Genomic DNA, 19,290 nt, shown 5'->3' with positions numbered 1-19,290 from the left:
CTGTTCTTTGTTTTCTGCAAAATTCATGATAAAAATATTCAAAAACATTCTGAAATACAGTGAGTTAATTATAAAAATGAAACAAAAACCACACCAAGTCAGTGCATGTTCCAGTTTATTTCATAATATTTACAGAAGAGTTTTTGACACAATATGCATTCACTTTAGTGTCTTTTTATCATCTTTTTTCTGCTTTCTTTAAAGTACATTGTTCCTATAACAAAATATCTCTACCCCATTAGTGTCCTCTTAGCTCTTTAATATTTGGCGATTTGTCCCGTTGTTTCTGTGGAGGCCAGTCGTGTATGGTCCAGGAGCCATATTCACAAAGCTTTATCCCCTGAGTTATTTAAAAATATCACAAAAAGTCACACACCAAACTGCAGGGCAACAGAGCGACCATGTACTTTGAGCATCCAGAGAAGCACTCAGTTTCTAATTTGCCATGAGAAAAACACTGTCTTGAGGAGCAAGGAAACGGCAGTAGCTCTTTAAATAACTCCTGAGCGAATCTTTGTGAATAGTGGCTGAAGATTTACTTTGCTTTTATTCTGAACAAGGGTGCAAGACAAGTTAATACTGTATATGGAAACTTTTGTGTGATTTTTGCAGTAATTGATCGTCTTTACACTCCAGTTGCAAGCTCCATGTCTGCGCACACTAATTTCACAGGGGTTTTCCTTTAAAAATGGTCCATATTTCAACAAAATATGCTTTAAAGTGAACATGTGTAAAAAGAAAACAAGCAGTCTGTGTCTTTGGTTGTATAGATGGTATTTCAGTTGCAGTTATATCCGTACCATACTTTTTTTTTAAGCCTTTAGTATGGTATATTCAATGGTGATATAATAGACAATTCATATTTACAACATCAGTTATGGTTTCTTCCAGAATATTAGCAGTTTTCACATTATATTAAATGACCAGTTGGACGAATCCTCCACTCATTTATAAGACAGACACTTACAGCTTCTCATTGCTGTTTGCTATATTTGGCTTTGTAATTTCGCACATGTGCACCAGCGATGACTGACTTCTTTGTGCTACTTTCCCAAATTAGTTCCTCTGCATTTGGGTTAGTAGCATATCCAGCGCCCCGTTTTGAATCAGGGAAAGTAACTACAAAGAAGACTTTATAGCATAGGGTACACATCGAAGAATATGGAATAATAAGATAGCTAGCAAATTAAATACTCAGCAAGGTGACTTTATTGTTTGGATTACAGCGAATGGAAAAAAAACAACTTATTAGCAGATCCAATAGTTTTCTTTTAATATTCAGCAGTTTGTTTGCTTGCAAAATGCATATCTATATTATATAGCTGAATTTACAGGTTAATAATACATATAATTGACCTTAAATGCATGTATACATTTACAGTATGTTAAAAAAACTGATTGCGCCCTGTGATGTTTTACAATTTTTCTTAGGTAATTACATTAAAATTTCATTAAACCATCCATCGTCCTAGTGTACTCCTGGAATCACAGTATTACTGTCTTTAGAAACAACAGTAACTGGTGTTTTGTCAGTGTTTGGCTGAAACACAGAGCTGCAATCATTATATACATTAGAATAATAATAAATAAAAAAAGAAACTCCCCTTTTTGTACATCCAAACACCCCGGAAGACCAACAAAATAGATGTGAGCGTGAATTTACAGATACTTACAAATAATCCAGTTTTTTTAAAGGGAAGTCCTGCCAAACTAAGATATATTTTTAAGGGTGACACCCTGGAATATTAAAAAATAAATAATATCTGTTAGGTTTTACTTTTTTGCCTCAGTGTTAGTAGTATTGGTAAAGGTAAACTGGATATTAAGTGCTTATATAAAGTGCTGAAATTCAGATGATGCAACCATTGGCCGTGTGTGTAAAATTTCCTCAAAATCATCCCATACAGCATCCTCATAACATCTCAGTTTTCATAAAATGTATCACGATATATGTCGAAAAGCAAATAATCATGGGAATTGTCGCCAGAAGCGTAGAAAATGAGCCTTTATATTGCAATACGCTCATTTGGAGTGTCTATTTAGTGTGTGTAATTGCTGATAATTGGTGTTTAAGATGGTACAATCTTGCAAGACATTTGTTAAAAAAAAAAAAAAAAGCAAAATACATAGAGATATGAGTTGCGTAGGTTGTCATTGATCTTCGTTTCACTTATCAAATTGAAAGACTGGCCACAGGTGCATCGCCTACATTCTGTCTGAAGGCACCCAGCTAAAAATACCAGGAGCGGCGAATGAATGTAACTGTGGAACAACAGAAGGTCATAACATGGCTGTGGGTGTCAGATCTTGCTGTTCTCCAGGTGCGAGTCAATGTGCTTGATCAAGGCATCATCAGGGTAACCAACAGGAAAGATTAGCTGGCACAATGGGCAGCTCCTGACATCACCCTCCTCCTCCGTCTCCATCCACAGCTGCAAAGGACACAGCGACAAGTTTGACAGATGTAATGCTTAAAATTCACTAATAAAACAGTTATATGTACTGTATAGAAATGTATAGTTCAATTAGTAAAGTCTAAAGCGCATGAGGCAAAAGCATTAGAGGTGTGTCCAAATCCACTTTGCTATTTTAAGGATGGAAAAAATACACTCTGCGCCCTGGCACATGGTCTAACAGGGTTGTGTTTATTCTCTTAATAAGTTATGGGTGTGTTTTGAACATAACCTGCATTAAACCAATCAGAGTCTCATCTCCAATTCCATTTAAGAGTCAGAAGCGTCACACCATTGCACATTTGCTATTTAAACGGTGGACTTCGTAAGTAGAAAAACTGAACGCTTTACTTGCAAGAAAACATTTAAACAGATCTGCAGCGCGAGGATAAAGAATGAGCCTCCTCCATTCAGCCTCTTTACTTTCTCTATTTTACTTTTACTTTTTACTCCTTTACTTTTGTGGATAAGGAAATGGTGTTTAACTCACTCCACTGAAGACATCCATTAGCCCACATATTTAATTTAGTTTGTGCAAAGATTTGTTTCAAAACGATTTCTAAATTCACTTCTAATTTCTAGCAAACAAATAAATTAACAATAATAATGAAGTGTGGTTAAAAAAATATATGTGGTTATATCCAAACACACATCCTGTTCCTATGTCTCATATAGTGATGCATACATCTTCAAAACCGACAGGTGGACAAATCTAAACTTATTTTTATTAAAACAAATATAAATATGTATATAATAAATAATACTGCTAATAAAAATAATAATAATAATAATAACAACAACATTATACGAATGCAAATTGTCATTAATAAACTGAAAAAGGCATGGAGGCATGAAGAAGGCATGGAGGCAGTTGTTTTTATATTTATGTAGAAAATAATTTTATAACATTTTAATTCTTTAATTTTTTTCATATGTAAAGATATTTGTGTATTGCTGTACATACTGTGTGTATTAAGCAGTGTAAGCATCTGAACCCACATAGGCACATAACTAATATGCTCAGCGCTGAAATTTAGACTTGTTTTTTAATTGGCAGTCTATTTCAGTTTTTCAAAATAATAACGTGTCAATAAAGCGCCTTAACATACCTCTATTTTAGACCAGCAAGCCCATGAGTCCACAAAGTGGCACAAATGGATTTGCTATTTAAACAATGTGGTGCAAAACGTGAAAATTAGGGTTGCGGTGGTCTGAAATATCTCTGATATCTGTAAACATCGTAACTGTAGCAAATATATCTCAGTTTGTTATGGCAGCCAGACACAGCAACAGCAGCTCATAAAATGATTTAAGGTTGGTGGAAAGCCAATATGGCCAATAGCTGACCGGAATTGTCCATTAGAAGGGATGTAGCCTTTATCTGAAATCACATACTTTCATACTATATATTAGTAACAAGTGCAGTCAAAAAGTCCCTGCTACTTCCTGCTACTTTTTAAAATAGTTAGAAAGTAAATGACTTTTTCAGAATATGTACCTACTCCTAAAATGATGCCATTTCGGGTGCAATCTGTGTCCCTGTAGCACTTTCAAAATATCTCTGCAGCCTGGCAACGGTGGCTCAACCAATCATGTGTGCTTTGGGATGGGGTTTTCTATTCGTGTTATCTATTTGCCAATAGCAAACTAGGATTGAGCTGTAGGAATGTAAGGCTGCATCCAAAATAACTTGCATTCATAAGATAAATTAAGTAAAAAACAGTTTGTGACAAACTATGGCTCAATCCCAATTCTGTTTTTGTACTCCTAGGGCTACAAATCTTACCCCTAAGAAATGAGACAGCACTACAACACCTGCACACATCATCATATCTCGAGATCTCTTGCTTTTTATGAGATCGATGATCATGACTGCTGTAGTTCTTCCAGTTGCATTATTATTTTAGTATTTATCTTAAGGAAATCACTGAAGGCATATATCATGTTATTATAATGTGGCAATAAGTTTGCAATAAGCCGTGGCCATATTCATCTATGTAAACACACGAAAACAATATTAACAATATAGCAGATACCGTGATAAGTACATTCACAACCACTAGACTTTTCTGACAGGGAATTTGAGTGTCAGATGGAAAGGTATCTTGTGGCACTACTATACAGGAGTTATTATTAGGTATTATAGATCGCGAAATTTAGCAGTTTTTATTTTAGCTTTTTTTAAATTATTTTTTTAAGTATGACAGTAAAACATGAACGCGGTTATGAATGTATTAAAACATGCTTGTTTGTTGTAAAAACTTGTAATAATGACAAAAAAACTAATTTGTGCATTTCTTTACTGCTGTGTGCAGCCTTGCTGCTGTTGTAGATGGTGTATTCTAGGAATTTTTCTTACCACTTGGTTTTGAGTGTGAACCTGAAAAAAAAACTCTTAGTTTCAAGAGCTATCCCTTCCCCTTACCCCAACCCCTTCATGTGAAGGACTAAGGGGTAGAATTGGGATTGGGCCCATGTCTAAATTCACAATGTCAGAAAAAAGTACCCAGATGACCTGTCCCATACTGGGATGCTGTTCCATGAGGCCACAAGAGAGTGTTTGTGAAGTGACTGATGATGCAGCAGTAGTTCACATAACAATCATTCACATAAAAATTCATAATAAATGTAATATTAATTACTGGCCTCTAAGAAATTATTTTAAAGGTGTCTTAGACGAAAGAGAAGAGCAGGGGTGGTGGGGGTGTGGGAGTTGCAGGTGTAAGTAAAAACCGAGTGTGGGGGGTTGTGATTAAAGTGGATGAAAGTGAAGAGCAGGGATTGTGTGTCTGTGTGTGTGTGTGTGTGTGTGTGTCTGTGTGTGTGTGTGTGTGTGTGTGTGTGTGTGTGTGTGTGTGTGTGTGTGTGTGTGTGTGTGTGTGTGTGTGTGTGTGTGTGTGTGCGCGTGTGTGTGTGTGTGTGTGTGTGTTGTATGGGGTGGGACGTCAACTCTGAAAACTGAACTGACAGAGTTTCAATTTACTATAACTTATATGTTAAGCTGCTTTGACACAATCTACATGTTAAAGCGCTATAGACAAAGATTAATTGAACTGAATTGTATAGAACAGGGGTCACCAACATGGTGCCCACGGGCACCAGGTAGCAAACAAGGATTACATGAGTTGCCCACAGGCCTGTTCTAAAAATAGCTCACCATTGCACCACATACCAGTAAGCTGAATCTAGTATTTTTTGAAGCTATTCTTTTTAAATCACACCTGCATTGGTGTAAAATTTGTTAATGACATTAAGGTGTATATATAAAAAAGTAAAACTATTTCAGACGAATAAAGTGCTGCATATTGATATTTCTGTTTCTTACCTTGTTAAATCATTGTTGAGAACTATTGTGAGAAATCATTAACATGATCAGTGTCTCTTCACATAGATGAATATCATTAATCATTAATAATAACAACATATAATTAAAAGTAAATTGAGAAAACATTGTTATTTAAGAAGTGTGTATCAAACTGGTAGCCCTTCACAATAATTGGTACCCAAGAAGTAGTTTCAGTTTCAAAAAGGTTGGTGACCCCTGGTATAGAACGACATGAAGTAATTACTTAAGGAAAATAAGTACTAATTTAGACCATGTGATTTCAGATGCAGTCTAAAAGCCTGGGTCTGCCACTTGTTTTACGATTTGCTTCATCTGTTCAGATGGACGAATCAGGCAGAATAAGTGCACTAGTTGGTACTGCTTGTCGGTAGTGCTCCATCTTGCTTAGATAGACAAATTAGACGACTTATTTTACTTTATCATTCACCTTGCACCTATGCTAATCCATGCACATAGTTCACACAGGCATTACTGTGGATACTGGATACTCACATTGATAGATGGCCAAGACTGGGCGTGCTCTGCATGCAGGTATCCAGGTGGGTGGCAGCTTAGGGTGTTGGGACGGGAAGGAATAGGGAATGCTGAACAAGAGGCTGGACCTCTGGAGCTCGATGAGGGACTCGACACCCCTAGTGTTCGCGGAGGACTGATTGGATGAGGGCAGGACCACTCCTCCTCATCCTCTGAAGACTGCGGAGGCTGTGGGGATGAATGCAGAGGCGCTGGACTGGGTTGAGGATCGAAATGCAAGTGGGACACCTCTGAGTGGTGGAAAGATAACTCCCTGGACAGCCGTGGAGTTTCAACCAATCCCCCATCGCCTCCAACCCCAGACTGAGAGCTCTGTCTCTGAACTAACATGTGCTGGCTTCCTCCGTGTTGCTGTTGTTGTTGCTGCTGCTGTTGCTGCTGCTGCTTGTGGTAGCTGTCAACGTATGGTCGAGGTTTCGGCAGGGTGGACACCGGGTCCAGAGTGAACCGTGGAGGACGTTGATAAGCTGATGGATCAGCTACTTCAGAGTAACTGCGTCTTCCCTGGAAACTGGCCCTCAGGTGATGGGAAGTAGGCCTGCAGGAATAGGATGCAGGGCCGTCACTGAGTTCAGGTAGGGGCGAGCGACGGTGCATGTCCGGAGAGAGACGCTGCAGCACAGGGGAGCGCCGCTGGGGCACAGGGGAGTGACGCTGCTGGATGGGGGAATGGCGCTGTTGGATTGGAGAATGGCGCTGTGGAACGGGCGAATGCCTCTGGTGAGGGACAGGAGAGTGGCGCTGAACTACAACAGCAAATCAAGAGAAAAACATGACATGGAAAAAAGTGGAAAAAAAGCATAAATAATAATCGAACGAATACAACTAGAACCTTGTCCTAAACCTTTTCTCACAAATTATACAATCAATACACACTCACCGGCAACTAGTTGGTTTACCTTGCCAGTATTGGTTTATCTTCCTTCATTCAATCATTCATTCTCTTTTGACTTTGTCCCTTTATTCATCAGGGGTCGCCACAATGGAATGAACCGCTAACTTATTGTTTTACACAGCGGATGCCTTTCCAGCTGCAACCCAGTACTGGAAAACACACATACACACTCATTCACACACATACACTATGGACAATTTAGTTTATTCAATTCACCTGTACCGCATGTCTTTGGACTGTTGGGGAAACCGGAGCATCCGTAGGAAACCCACGCAAACACAGGGAGAACATGCTAACTCCACAAAGAAATGCCAACTGACCCAGCTGGCACTCAAACCAGCAACCTTTCTGTAAGGCGACAGTGCTAACCTCTCAGCCACCTTGTCAGCAATGGTTTATCCTTAGAAGTGCCTTATTTTTTTTCTCACATAGATTCAGCAAGGGGTTCGTGTGGGTTTCCTCCGGGTGCTCCGGTTTCCCCAAAGTCCAAAGACATTCGGTACACGTGAATTGGGTAAGCTAAATTGTCCGTAGAGTATGAGTGTGTGTGTGAATGTGGGTGTGGAAGTTTCCCTGTGATGGGTTGCGGCTGGAAGGGCATCCGCTGCATAAAAATGTGCTGGATGAGTTGGCGGTTCATTCCACTGTGGCGACCTGGGATTAATAAAGGGACTAAGCCGACAAGAAAATTAATGAATGAGTGAGATTCAGAAAGGGGCCTCAGATACTGTATATTGTTGTGATGACAGCATCATGCAGTTGCTTCAGTTTTGTCAGTTGCACATCTATAATCTGAATCAATTGGATTGAGATCTGGTCACTGTGGAGGTCATGCAAAGAACTGACGTTTGCTGGAAAATGTATATATATTTTTTTTTACCAATCTTGTTGAATCTAAGATGTTTGTGTGTGTGTGAGTGTGGGGTCACAATAACCATGCTGTGTTCAGTCACCTAATAACCTTCCATCCCCATATTAAAACTCGGTTTGAACTACAATATATTGTCTTGAACTATGTTGAACAAGTGTAGCTAATAAAATGGTTGGTGAATGTCCATCACTACTTGCATTTCAAGATTTCGTGATGAACATACAGTTAAAGTCAGATTTATTAGCCCCCTTCAATTTTTATTTTCTTTTTTAAATATTTCCCAAACAATGTTTAACAGAGCAATTACATTTTTTACAGTATGTCTGATAATATTGTTTCTTCTGGAGAAAGTTTTATATGTTTTATTACGGCTAGAATAAAAGCAGTTTTTATATTAAAAAAAATGTTAAGGTCAAAATTATTAGCTAATTTAAGCTATACATATTTTTGATAGTCTAGGACAGGGGTTTTCAAACTTTTTCAGCTGAGGGCCCCTTTGTGTAGGGCGAATCCTTTTAGGGACCCCAAAAAAATAAAAATGACGCCAAAAAAACTCCCCTCAAATTAACAACTGTACTTAATTTTTTTAAAATTGTATAATTCAATACATTTATATTATTATATATTATGCAATAAATTTATATTATTCATTATCTGGATTAATTTTTGTAAGATGTTAGTTGAGTTGACATGGTTTCAGTGCTTCAATCTATAGATCAAATCTTCATGCGCATTGTTCATTGTGGTCTGCTCTCACTGAATTCCATCAAGACATATTTTGTGTATAAATCGTCACTTTACACAGTTTTTAATGCCGTTTTTATGCTTTTTTTTCCTGCCTATGCACAGCTAGACTCTTCTGTATTTACCCTTACAGCTGAGAGTCTAAATGTATCTAAAGATTTAAAGCTTTAAAGTTTTAAAGAGTTTTGTCATTCATCAGCCTGTTAACAGTTAACTGTACTGTTGTAACTAGCAATACTACAATGGAGGCTGTAGTGGTTCAGTGTGTTTTGTTTTTTTTTATTCCTTTTTTTTTGTGCACATCATTTTTACTTAGGTCGACAATCCTGACATACACTGATAAAAAATAATTTCCTAAATGCAATCTAGAATTGGGTATTCAAGTTCAAAGAGCCACAAGTTTTACTTTGCATAATTTTAGAAGCTTTGCTGACTTTAAAATGTTCATACCAGTTTGTTCTGTTAATAATAATACTGAACATTACATTTAAATTAGTTACACAAATAAATATGGAAAAAAGGGGAATATCTTGAAAAAAATGCATTTATATTGAGAGTATTAAAATTTGATCAGATATGTTGAGCTCCATTAAATACAGAGCACTAATACATTTGAATATTTAATAATTAATTAGCCCTATGACATAACACAAACAGATACATTATAATTTTATAGGCTATAGTGGTTTTACTCAGGGTGTATACAATTTAGTTTTTTTAATCATCCAGTTATGAACCAATGTGAGTTGGTTCATAACTGAACCAAAAAAAAAAATTATTTATTTTTTTTAGTATGTATGGGTGTATATACATATATATAAGAAGGGTGTAGATATGTGCTGTGTAGGCTGCATTGTTGTCTGTATGCCTAGTTGATGGGGTGAAAAGGAAAAAAATCAATAAACATATTGGGGGAAAAAAAATGAACCAATGTGAGTAAGAGGTCCACTGCAGAGCTCATCCAGCTGTCATTAGTGTAACAGGAGTGAAACTCTGAGAACTTGCTGATGTGATGACAGCTCCATTCATTGTTATTGCAGCACTTTTTGCTTTACAATTTTAATATGTTTGTTTGTCATGCTGCAAAGAGGACCGTCTGTACAATGCAAAGTGTAAATCCTGTCGCACTAAGGAACAGGTGCAATGTTGTGCCGTGTCTTTATAATGCTTTTTGTTCCCTATGAGTGAAGCCTGCGCAGAGAGGCGCGCACTCCGCAGCACCCAGCTGCTCGGTTACTTAGGAACGCAAGCCATAAACAGGGAAGTGCTTTCAGCCACCGATAATGTTCTTAATGATCATGTATTTTAACTGAAATATAGTCAGTTAAATAGACCAGAGCATTCATTTAGTTGTTTAGCGTAAAATAGGTAAGCGTAAGTGAAAGGTAAACGCTGTCTGGTGCAGCAGACAAGCGCCAAAAATCAATGGAAGCACCTAGCCAGAATAACTTATTCAATAAAAGTCTCCGTGCACAGAGGCGGGCCGCTTCGCTTCTTTTTCTTTGTTACGAAAGTGACATAAAGCTTAATTTTTGCAGTACTTTTGAGCTCAAATTATAATAAAAAATATATTAACTTTCAGAATGATGCGGGACACAAAATTCATCCATGTGGGCCCATTGATTACCCTTCATCTAAAATTTCTTTGCGGCCCCCCTAGCGCCAATCTCACCGCCCCTAGCGGCCCCCAGTTTGAAAACCCCTGGTCTAGGAGTTCTCAAACATTTAAGCCTGTGATCCCCAACATAATAATGCCAGTGACTCGCGACCCCCAATATCCTCTCAGGTAGTAATGAATATATAAACCGTGCACACATGCTAAAAGGCCCAAGTCTATTCATTGTTTATTTTTGGGGAACGCCACTCAAGGACCATCCACCATGTTAATTTGTGGTCATATTTATTTTTAACGTATGTGGCTGCCTTAAAGGTATCAGAAAGTTTAACCTGGTGCCATAAAACCAATGTCTGACACTATTGCTGTGTCTTTAATATAACATAATCACCCCTGGTGTCGCAAAAACAAAACATTTGAAAGGCTGATGGCTTTTTAATGTTTATTATTAACATGTTAACAATGTTACTATTAACTACTATTTTGTTCTCCAGTCGGTTATGGATAAATTATGGTAATTCTTACAGTTGAACAAATGTTGATTTTTGAATCAAGCGACCCCTGAGGGGTCCCGACCACCACTTTGAGAACCACTGGTCTACAGAACAAACCAAACCATCATTATACAATGACTTGCCTAATTACTCTAACCTGCCTAGTTAACCTAAATAACCTAGTTAACTCTTTAAATGCTACTTTAAACTGTATAAAAGTGTCTTGAAAAATATCTAGTAAAATACTATTTTCTGTCATCATTGCAAAGATAAAATATGTCAGTTATTATAAATGAGTTATTAAAACTATTATATTCATAAACGTGTTGAGGAAATCTTCTCTCGGTTAAACAGAAATAAACTGCGGCTAATAATTCAGGAGGGCTAATATCTCTGATTTCAACTGTATATATATTTTTTTAAATTCATCAAAAAAAAAATAAAAATAAATAAATTAAACCAAAATTTGAATTTCTTAAAAGAAAGGTGGTTCCCTTTATTACCGGAAGTATTTCTTGAAAGGCTGTGCAAAGAAAGCGGTCCCTAATGGACAGATAGATGTCTGTGATGACTTCCTCTTCCCCTTACATTTCCTCTTAAGTTATTTTCATTTTGTTTTTCTGTGCATTCACCCTGAGAACCTGTGTTGGGCTACTTTAACGCAGTTTTCTGACTAGCAACGGGCACAAGATCCTGTACTGAAGATGGATCTCTTACTAAGTCTAGCGTTCATATATAGATATTTGTTTATATATATATATATATATATATATATATATATATATATATATATATATATATATATATATATATATATATATATATATATATATATATGTGTGTGTGTGTGTGTACACACACACAGAGCTTCCTGCAATCATGAGATTGCAATCAGCTATTTAGAGAAATTAGTTTATCTATGAATCAGTACGGTTTCCCCCTCCCCCCCCCCCCCTCCATCTCCGCTTCTGCTTTTTTGGTCTGGTTTTAACTTCAAATGTGTTCTGTGGTTTAGTAGAGGTGCTAAAAAGATAAGAGGGAGTTGTTTATGTTCTCAAACTGTAAAGAAGAGGCGCTCAACTTTAAAGAAGATCAGAACTTGTCAGCAAAAATATTCCTTATGGAATTTAACAAGACAGCAAACAAGCATGCAGTGCTTTCTAAAGGGCCCGTTTACAAACAACTCTGCTAAATGTTGATGAGTTTGACAAATTGGTTCTATTACAAAAGCTGCTCATTATAGTATGAAAATCTAATTATTACTTTAATTAGGTCCTCATTACAGTACAAGGCATACAGTATTAGCATCTGTAGGTCAGGAGCTGATGCTGTGTATTTGGGCCTGATTGGCAGTCGATGTTCAAATCCATCCCAAAGGTCTTCATTAAGGATCACACGACTATGGCCAATTAAGCAATATTGCAATATACTGGTATGCTTTTTTACTATTTGAAATCTTTTAAAATGTACATTATACACCTTCTGGTGCTTTATGAGAGTTTATAGTTGTTCATGATGTTATACAGTAGTCAGGGGCAGCTTAAGAACATATTGGGCCCCAGGCAAACTCAAGGGCCCCGTTTATTTTATCATCTTTCAAAAGTTTTATTATTATTATCAATATTCATTTGCTAATTAATATTATTATCTAATTTTCCACTATTTGATTTATATTTGATTCATATAAATGTTTTCTATTTGACTAATGTAGGCGTACAAGTCTAGAAAAGTATTCACATAACATAAAGTCCAAATTTTATACAGGCTGGCATTGGCAAAGTCACTAAAAAAACACATTTGCATCCTAAATGAGTACTTTTCAATAAAGACTTTAAATAGGGTTATCTTAAAAATGTTTTACTTTTGCTGAGCAGAAATGCCTAAAACATCTTTAAAAACCACGCTTCTAATTTCCCATTTGGTCTTGTTTTAATCTTTGTTTTTGCCTGATGAAAGCTAACGCCAGTATTTCATTTCTCCAGATTTTTAGGCTACTGTGGTTTTATAAAAGGGGAAATTCATTAATTTAAAACTTTGCCTTCTAACTGGTTAAGTTAGACTTAAACCAAGTGTTTTTTGATAGGATTGGCTCACTTAATGCAGTAAACGTTACTTTTAGGGGCAGTCCTTTTTTTTCTCACAAATTCATATGAATGAATAAAAATGAACATCCTATCAATAATAAAAATAATTTTGCACAGAGATGGGATTGTGGTTTTGGAAAATGTATTTCTTTGCTCTTTATTTAATCACCAATCTTACTGCATGTTGATGTCAATTTTTACAGTATACAGTACTATATAGTAGTTCTTGAAGAGTTTTTTTGTTTTTGTTTATTGTGCTCCGCAATTTTTATTTGCTCCTTTATTCATGATACCACAAGTAAACATGATTACTGAGGAATGTGGAGGACAATTGTTAGGGAGACCCAATGAAATATTAATAATTGTTTATATTGTTCTGTACTAGACACTTAACTAATTTTAGGGTTTTTCTTTTCCCAGCTTCCAAATATTTGGATGGATTAAGTAAAAGATCATTTATTAAAAACATTTTACAATTTTTTTCTTCTGGAGACTATTGGCCACTCTTGTAAGTGTATGCCAGAAATACATGAGAGATGGTCATATCATACCTGGGCTTGCCGGCTCCTGTGAGGCTTTCCGCAGTATCTCAGTCTGTTTTGAGGTCAGAGCCTGCAACTTGCCCAACTCCTCTGTTAGTTCAGTATAAGCCAAAGCAAGATTTACTCTGTAGAAAGAGCAGGAGAAAGAGACAGACTGAGAAAGGCAGAGAGAGTAAAATGTAATTTGTTAAAGGCATCTGAGAAATTAAAATTCTGGTGATCTTTTGACATATTAAAATGTCATTTTGATATATAAAAACACCATGCAATTATCATGTTAGTCTAAAACCATTCAAATCTTATTTTAATGTTAATCTGCCAAAATGACATGTAGAATGTCCCACTGTATAATACGGTTGCTAAGCTCCGCCTTCACCGAAGATTAATGTCTGCTTCTACATTAGTCTGTTTAGCTCTGCCTGCTGGTTCGAAAATATAATAAATAATGAGAGATGCAAACACAAGTCTATATAGAAACCAAGTTGTAAAGATAAGCCAAGATAGGTATTAGGTAAAACCTACTTTTTGCACTGCCTTCATTCTGATCCTATGACATCGGGAAAGAATGTCATTAATTTTCCTTCAGCTTAGTCTCTGTTTCGGAGATCGCGGTAGTGGACCGAACCACCAACTATTCTAGCATGTTTTAAACAGCGGATGCCCTTCCAGCCCCAACGCAGTACTGGGAAACACACATACACACTCATTCACACACATACACTACGCCAAATTTAGTTTATTCTGCTCACCTGTACTGCATGTCTTTGGACTGTGGTGGAGTATATTTAATTTATATTTAAACTAGGCATTTAGTCTATATAATTTAGGCTATATAGACCATGTCAGTAAGAATTCAGTCTTTTGCTTATTTAATTTTTCATCACAGATTTGTGAAATGTACAGATTGGATTTTCTGAAAGATTGAAAGTATGCCAGCTTTATTAGATCTGACAGTAATACCAAACCACACAAGGTGAAAGGGATAGTTTTCCCCAATCTAATGCACTCACTATTTACTTTAATTCAATCCTTTATTTGTTTCTTTATTCAGTTGAATGCAAGAGAAGATATTTTGAAGAAAAATAAAAACCTGTAACCGTTGACTTCCATATAGGAAAAAACAAATGATGAAGAATTGAAACCGGTTTGCAACAAGAAAGGGTGAACAAACTATGACAGAATTTTTTATTTTTGGGTGAACTATCCCTTTAACTGTTTTTATTACAGCATGTTGGTACTATTGCTTTGTTATTACAGATCATTTGTCATACCTACTGTATATCTGTTTATAACCTAAATAGCAGCAGCAGCAAGTGAATGATGTACTGTAGGCTGTCAAACATACATTCAGAAGATTGCAAAGGTGGTCCCACTACTTTTTTAATTTTTAAAAATGAACACTGTTAGCCAATCATACCAGTGGGCATTCACTTTTGAATCTACAATCTGCCACACCTATTCAAATGATGTATTCTGATGAAGGCAAGCAAATTAGGACCGAAAACAAGCTACTTTTAAAAAATCATTCTCTTAGTGTAAAAATCTTGAGAACATTATAAGTTCATAATCCATTTAAACTATTATACTCTTCCAACTACCTGTAATTAAGTAATCAGGTGCTAAATGCATTGAAATAGTATATTTAATCACAAAACTAAGCACTTATTGCCAGGTGCAATTAACATCATGCTATTACCACTTACAGACATGTGAAGATAGATTTGCAACTGTAACATTGAGAGTGTTAACACATTGAAAGTGTGACATTAAAACAATAAAAATATCTGCACTTTTTCTTTAGCATTTAGCTGTGTGATATAAAATCAATAATAAGGCGATAGTCTCAGCACAGAAAAAGTGGTTGACAGTTGTTCATACCAATTGGTAATGATGTTCAACTCAACCAGTGAGGACATAAAGCATGACTGGCACAGAGAAGAAAACTGTAGTTTCAAATCATCTGACTCTGCAGTCACTATCCATGGCAACCACATTTGTAAAAAGCCTCGCTCATCACAAAAACTGGCAACTGTTTCCTTACAGAGCTGTGTTAGTCTCTCATATTGCTTTGCTGTCTCATACTTGACACAGAAAAGAACTCCAACTCTTCATTACAATGAATCAATAATTCATTCAAAGTTGAAGGCAAAATAATTAGCACTCCTGAGAAATTTGAATTCTTGTTCAAATATCTCCAAGCATGGTTACTATTTGGTTTTACATTGTAAAATATAAAAATTTTAATACCTAATTTCTTTTTCTTAATTAACTAAATTTTTGTGTCACAGTTATATTTATTCATTTATATATTTATTTATTTATTTTTTACGTTTTTGTGCAAGATAATAGTATTTAACTTAAAGTGGAATGTAAATGCGTAACTAGGTAAATTAGGTTAACTAAGTAAGATAGTTTAATTGGACAACAGTGTTTGCTCTGTAGCCAACTGAAAAAAATATATTAAGGGGCATAATAATATAGATGTTAGCATTATTTCAAACATTTTTAGATGCATACCTTTATTTTATTTCTGTCGGATTAAAGTAACAAGAAAATATAATGTGAAAAATAATTAAAATTAAATTAAATATAATTTTGTTTTCAACTGCATATGGTACTGTACTGCAAGAAGTCACATATTTAATTCCTTACATTTATATAGCGATTTTCTGGGCACTCAAAGTGCTTTACACATAGTGGGGAATCTCCTCATCACCCACCAGTGTGCAGCATCCACCTGGATGACGCGATGGCAGCCATTTTGCGCCAGACCGCAAACCACACACCAGCTGATTGGTGGAGAGGAGACTGAGTGATGAAGCCAATTATTAAATAGGGAGGGTTAAGAGGCCATGATGGATGGAGGCCAGTGGGCAAATTTGGCCAGGAAATTAAGAAACCAGTCTGTCATTATTAATAATAAACCACAGGTGCGTTTTTTGAAAACTATCGTTTTATTAACTATCTAAACTATAGTGACTATAAGGATCAACCAAGGTTGCAAGTTCCGTCGTTACAAACTAGGCATGGAGCGATAACCGTTTTCAAGGTGTACCGCAGTTTGGGAAAGTAAATTTTTTATTTTTATTTCAGCTATACCATTCCTACAGTATATGAAAGTTTTTTCAGCAAATGGATATCTCCAGCAAATGGATATCTAAAGATGCCTTTTTAAATTGAAATCTGTGTTTTTCAAACTAATAAAGACAGCAGAAGTTAATGATTCATTTTAATGTTTTAGCCTAACATGTTTACTGTTTAAATGTTTTAAAAGTTTCCCAAAATAAAATGTATTGCGTTCAAAGAGAAAACAGTTAGTTTTTTTACCCAGACATTTAAAAAGAACATATTTTCTAGCAGTAATCACAATACAGTGAAACTGTGATATTTCTTTTCAAGGTTATCATACCATCAGAATCTTATACTGGCCTATCTATGCCTTTTACAAACAGTTTGTTGATTTGATGTTTCAATAATCCTTTGTTCCAACAAACATTCGCAAACTGCATCGCTTTTGGGTATGCTTGCAACTACCTCTAGAGCTGTAATAATAGTTCTTGGCTGTGTTCTGTTCCCAGTTATCCCCCTAAGCCCTATCATTTAGAACATTCCAACTTTTAAACTCAGAATGATTTAAAAAATAATAAAAAAAAACAATAAAGCTATTTCTCTTACATATAGTTTGCTTTCAAAGTATTTTTTACAGTTCAGTTTGAGCGTTCTTCTGACAATTGCGCTCCCATCATAGAACATTTTGAAATCATTTGCCATTTTGCACACAGCCATGGCTCATGACCAAAGCTATAGTTGAATTATGGAAAGTGCAATCTATGTTACATTACCAAAGCTCATGAAAACGAAAATACAGTGCTCAGCTAGTACACCCCTCACAAATCTTTTAAATTAATTTTTTTGAATAGGAAGCTATACAATATTATATTTGTTCACATACATTAGATCAGTCAGTACTGAAGTTAAATGTGGAGCTTATTTAACAAAATAACTTGCATTAAAGGTCTAAAATCTAGTACAGCCAAATTTATTTGTTATAGAAAAATATTAAATACAAATTTAAGAAGAGAGAAAAAACTAGTGAAGCAAAAAAATTGAAAATTGTAGCTGAAATTTTGTAGATTGTATTTATTTATTTATTTTTTTTGCAATATTTAGCTTTAATTTAATTGTTTTCTTTCAATTTTTAAAAATGTTTGGTGACTAAAATATTATTTAAATAAAAATATGTTTAATAAATCTGTTGTTTAAACACACCCAAATACATTGCCTATATTCACTGAGAAATGGGTAAAAATATTAATTTTCAAAATGGGGTGTACTCAGTTATGCTGAGCACTTTATATAGGTTACATTAATGGTTTCAATTTATAGTAGCCTAGGCTATTTATTAAGAAATGTACTGTATTGGGCAAATATGCTAAAACAATTCTGCAGTGATCAGTGAATTCTGAAAGTTCTTTCTCCGCCCTGTTTAGAGTGTCATTTTATGTTATAACTAACGTGGTTCAAACGATAGGTCTGCATCAGAGAAACTACGGTTTTGGGAAATACTCGTCACTCGCTCTTTTCGCAAATTATGCATCGTACTATGATAGTTCAGCAATGAGTTATGTTGTTGTTTGGTCAATACACCCTAGATTGGTTGTTTCTGTGGTAATGACCAGCCAGCTGTATCTCACAAACATGTCACTTTTCTTACAGTACACTGACAATCATTTCTTTTTAACACAAATTTGATCAGATACTGAACTGATATCATCTAGCTTACTCAAAATAAACAACAGTTTTTAGTCTGATAAAGAAGAACTAAACATTTAGGATAATCATCTAACCTTTATGGTAAAACAAGTTAGATTACTTGACTCAAAGCAACAGAAATTTCTCATCAACTGCACTTTATCTGATTAAGCTCTAACAAATTCGCAAAAACCTTCATGCTTTTTTTTAAACACTCATCGTTTCTGAGATTGTGATAGATATATCAGGCGAGAGTTTTCAGTTTTACACTTAAGTGGTACATTTGACCACTTTTAACACGCATATGTTAGCATGAAGCTGGCAACCACAGACAAATACAGTATATAGCATATAGTAAATGTTGCTAAGCACATGCTGTTAAATTTTTTTTGTTTCATTTAATTGTGATGAAATGTAAACAAGCTCATTTATTCTTCACTTCAAAGTTGAAAACAATTTCAAAAGCTTTTAAAGTCAATTGCCATTTGGACTAATTAATGCCCCCAACATACATACAGCATATTTTGATTATACAAAAATGAAAATAATGAACAACTGTTAAAAAAAGCTGATTAAGAGAGTCAAAAAAAAAACATAGAAAGGGTTCAGACTAATAATGAAGTTCACTGCATTTTAATAAGAGTCAAATGAGTCAGCCGCCACCAGAGCGGTATGGTGCAAGGTCAGATTTCGTTAATTTTCTCTCTCATTTAGCGTAGCATTAAACTCTCTGCCTCCTCAGTCGCCCCCCGCCCCCTACACACATGCAAACACAAATTGCCAAATGGCCTAAAGAAGTCTGTGCTAACTGAATAAGAGACAACCAGCAGCACAGTTGCATAATCGTGCCTTGCATCTGTTTATATTAGATAGCAAAGAACAAACTCGCCTCAAAATAATCAAAGCACTAGATGTTTAGGCTTAATTTATATTCTTAAACCACATGTTAAAAGAAACCAA

General features: G+C 35.6%; 2 protein-coding genes across 5 annotated transcripts in view; one reads left to right on the top strand and one right to left on the bottom strand.

Annotated features, from left to right (window-relative positions):
* The window catches only part of LOC100538338 (uncharacterized), a 137,486-nt gene that overhangs the window by 10,144 nt on the left and 108,052 nt on the right, over positions 1-19,290 (top strand). The gene's annotated exons all lie outside the window — the stretch shown is intronic.
* The window catches only part of tbkbp1 (TBK1 binding protein 1), a 99,862-nt gene continuing 80,670 nt past the window's right edge, over positions 99-19,290 (bottom strand). For both annotated transcript variants that reach the window (XM_073918549.1, XM_021472559.2), the window contains 3 exons: positions 13,588-13,703; positions 6,292-7,079; positions 99-2,432 (listed from right to left, as the gene is read on the bottom strand). In XM_073918549.1, coding sequence (XP_073774650.1) covers positions 2,301-2,432; positions 6,292-7,079; positions 13,588-13,703 — 1,036 coding nt within the window. In that variant the 3' untranslated portion in view covers positions 99-2,300. The remainder of the gene's footprint in view (positions 2,433-6,291; positions 7,080-13,587; positions 13,704-19,290) is intronic.

This window comes from Danio rerio, chromosome 12, assembly GCF_049306965.1.
Source record: "Danio rerio strain Tuebingen ecotype United States chromosome 12, GRCz12tu, whole genome shotgun sequence".
Taxonomy (NCBI): Eukaryota; Metazoa; Chordata; class Actinopteri; order Cypriniformes; family Danionidae; genus Danio; species Danio rerio.
Note: the sequence above shows the minus strand (reverse complement) of the source record. Positions and strands in the feature narration are given on the sequence as shown.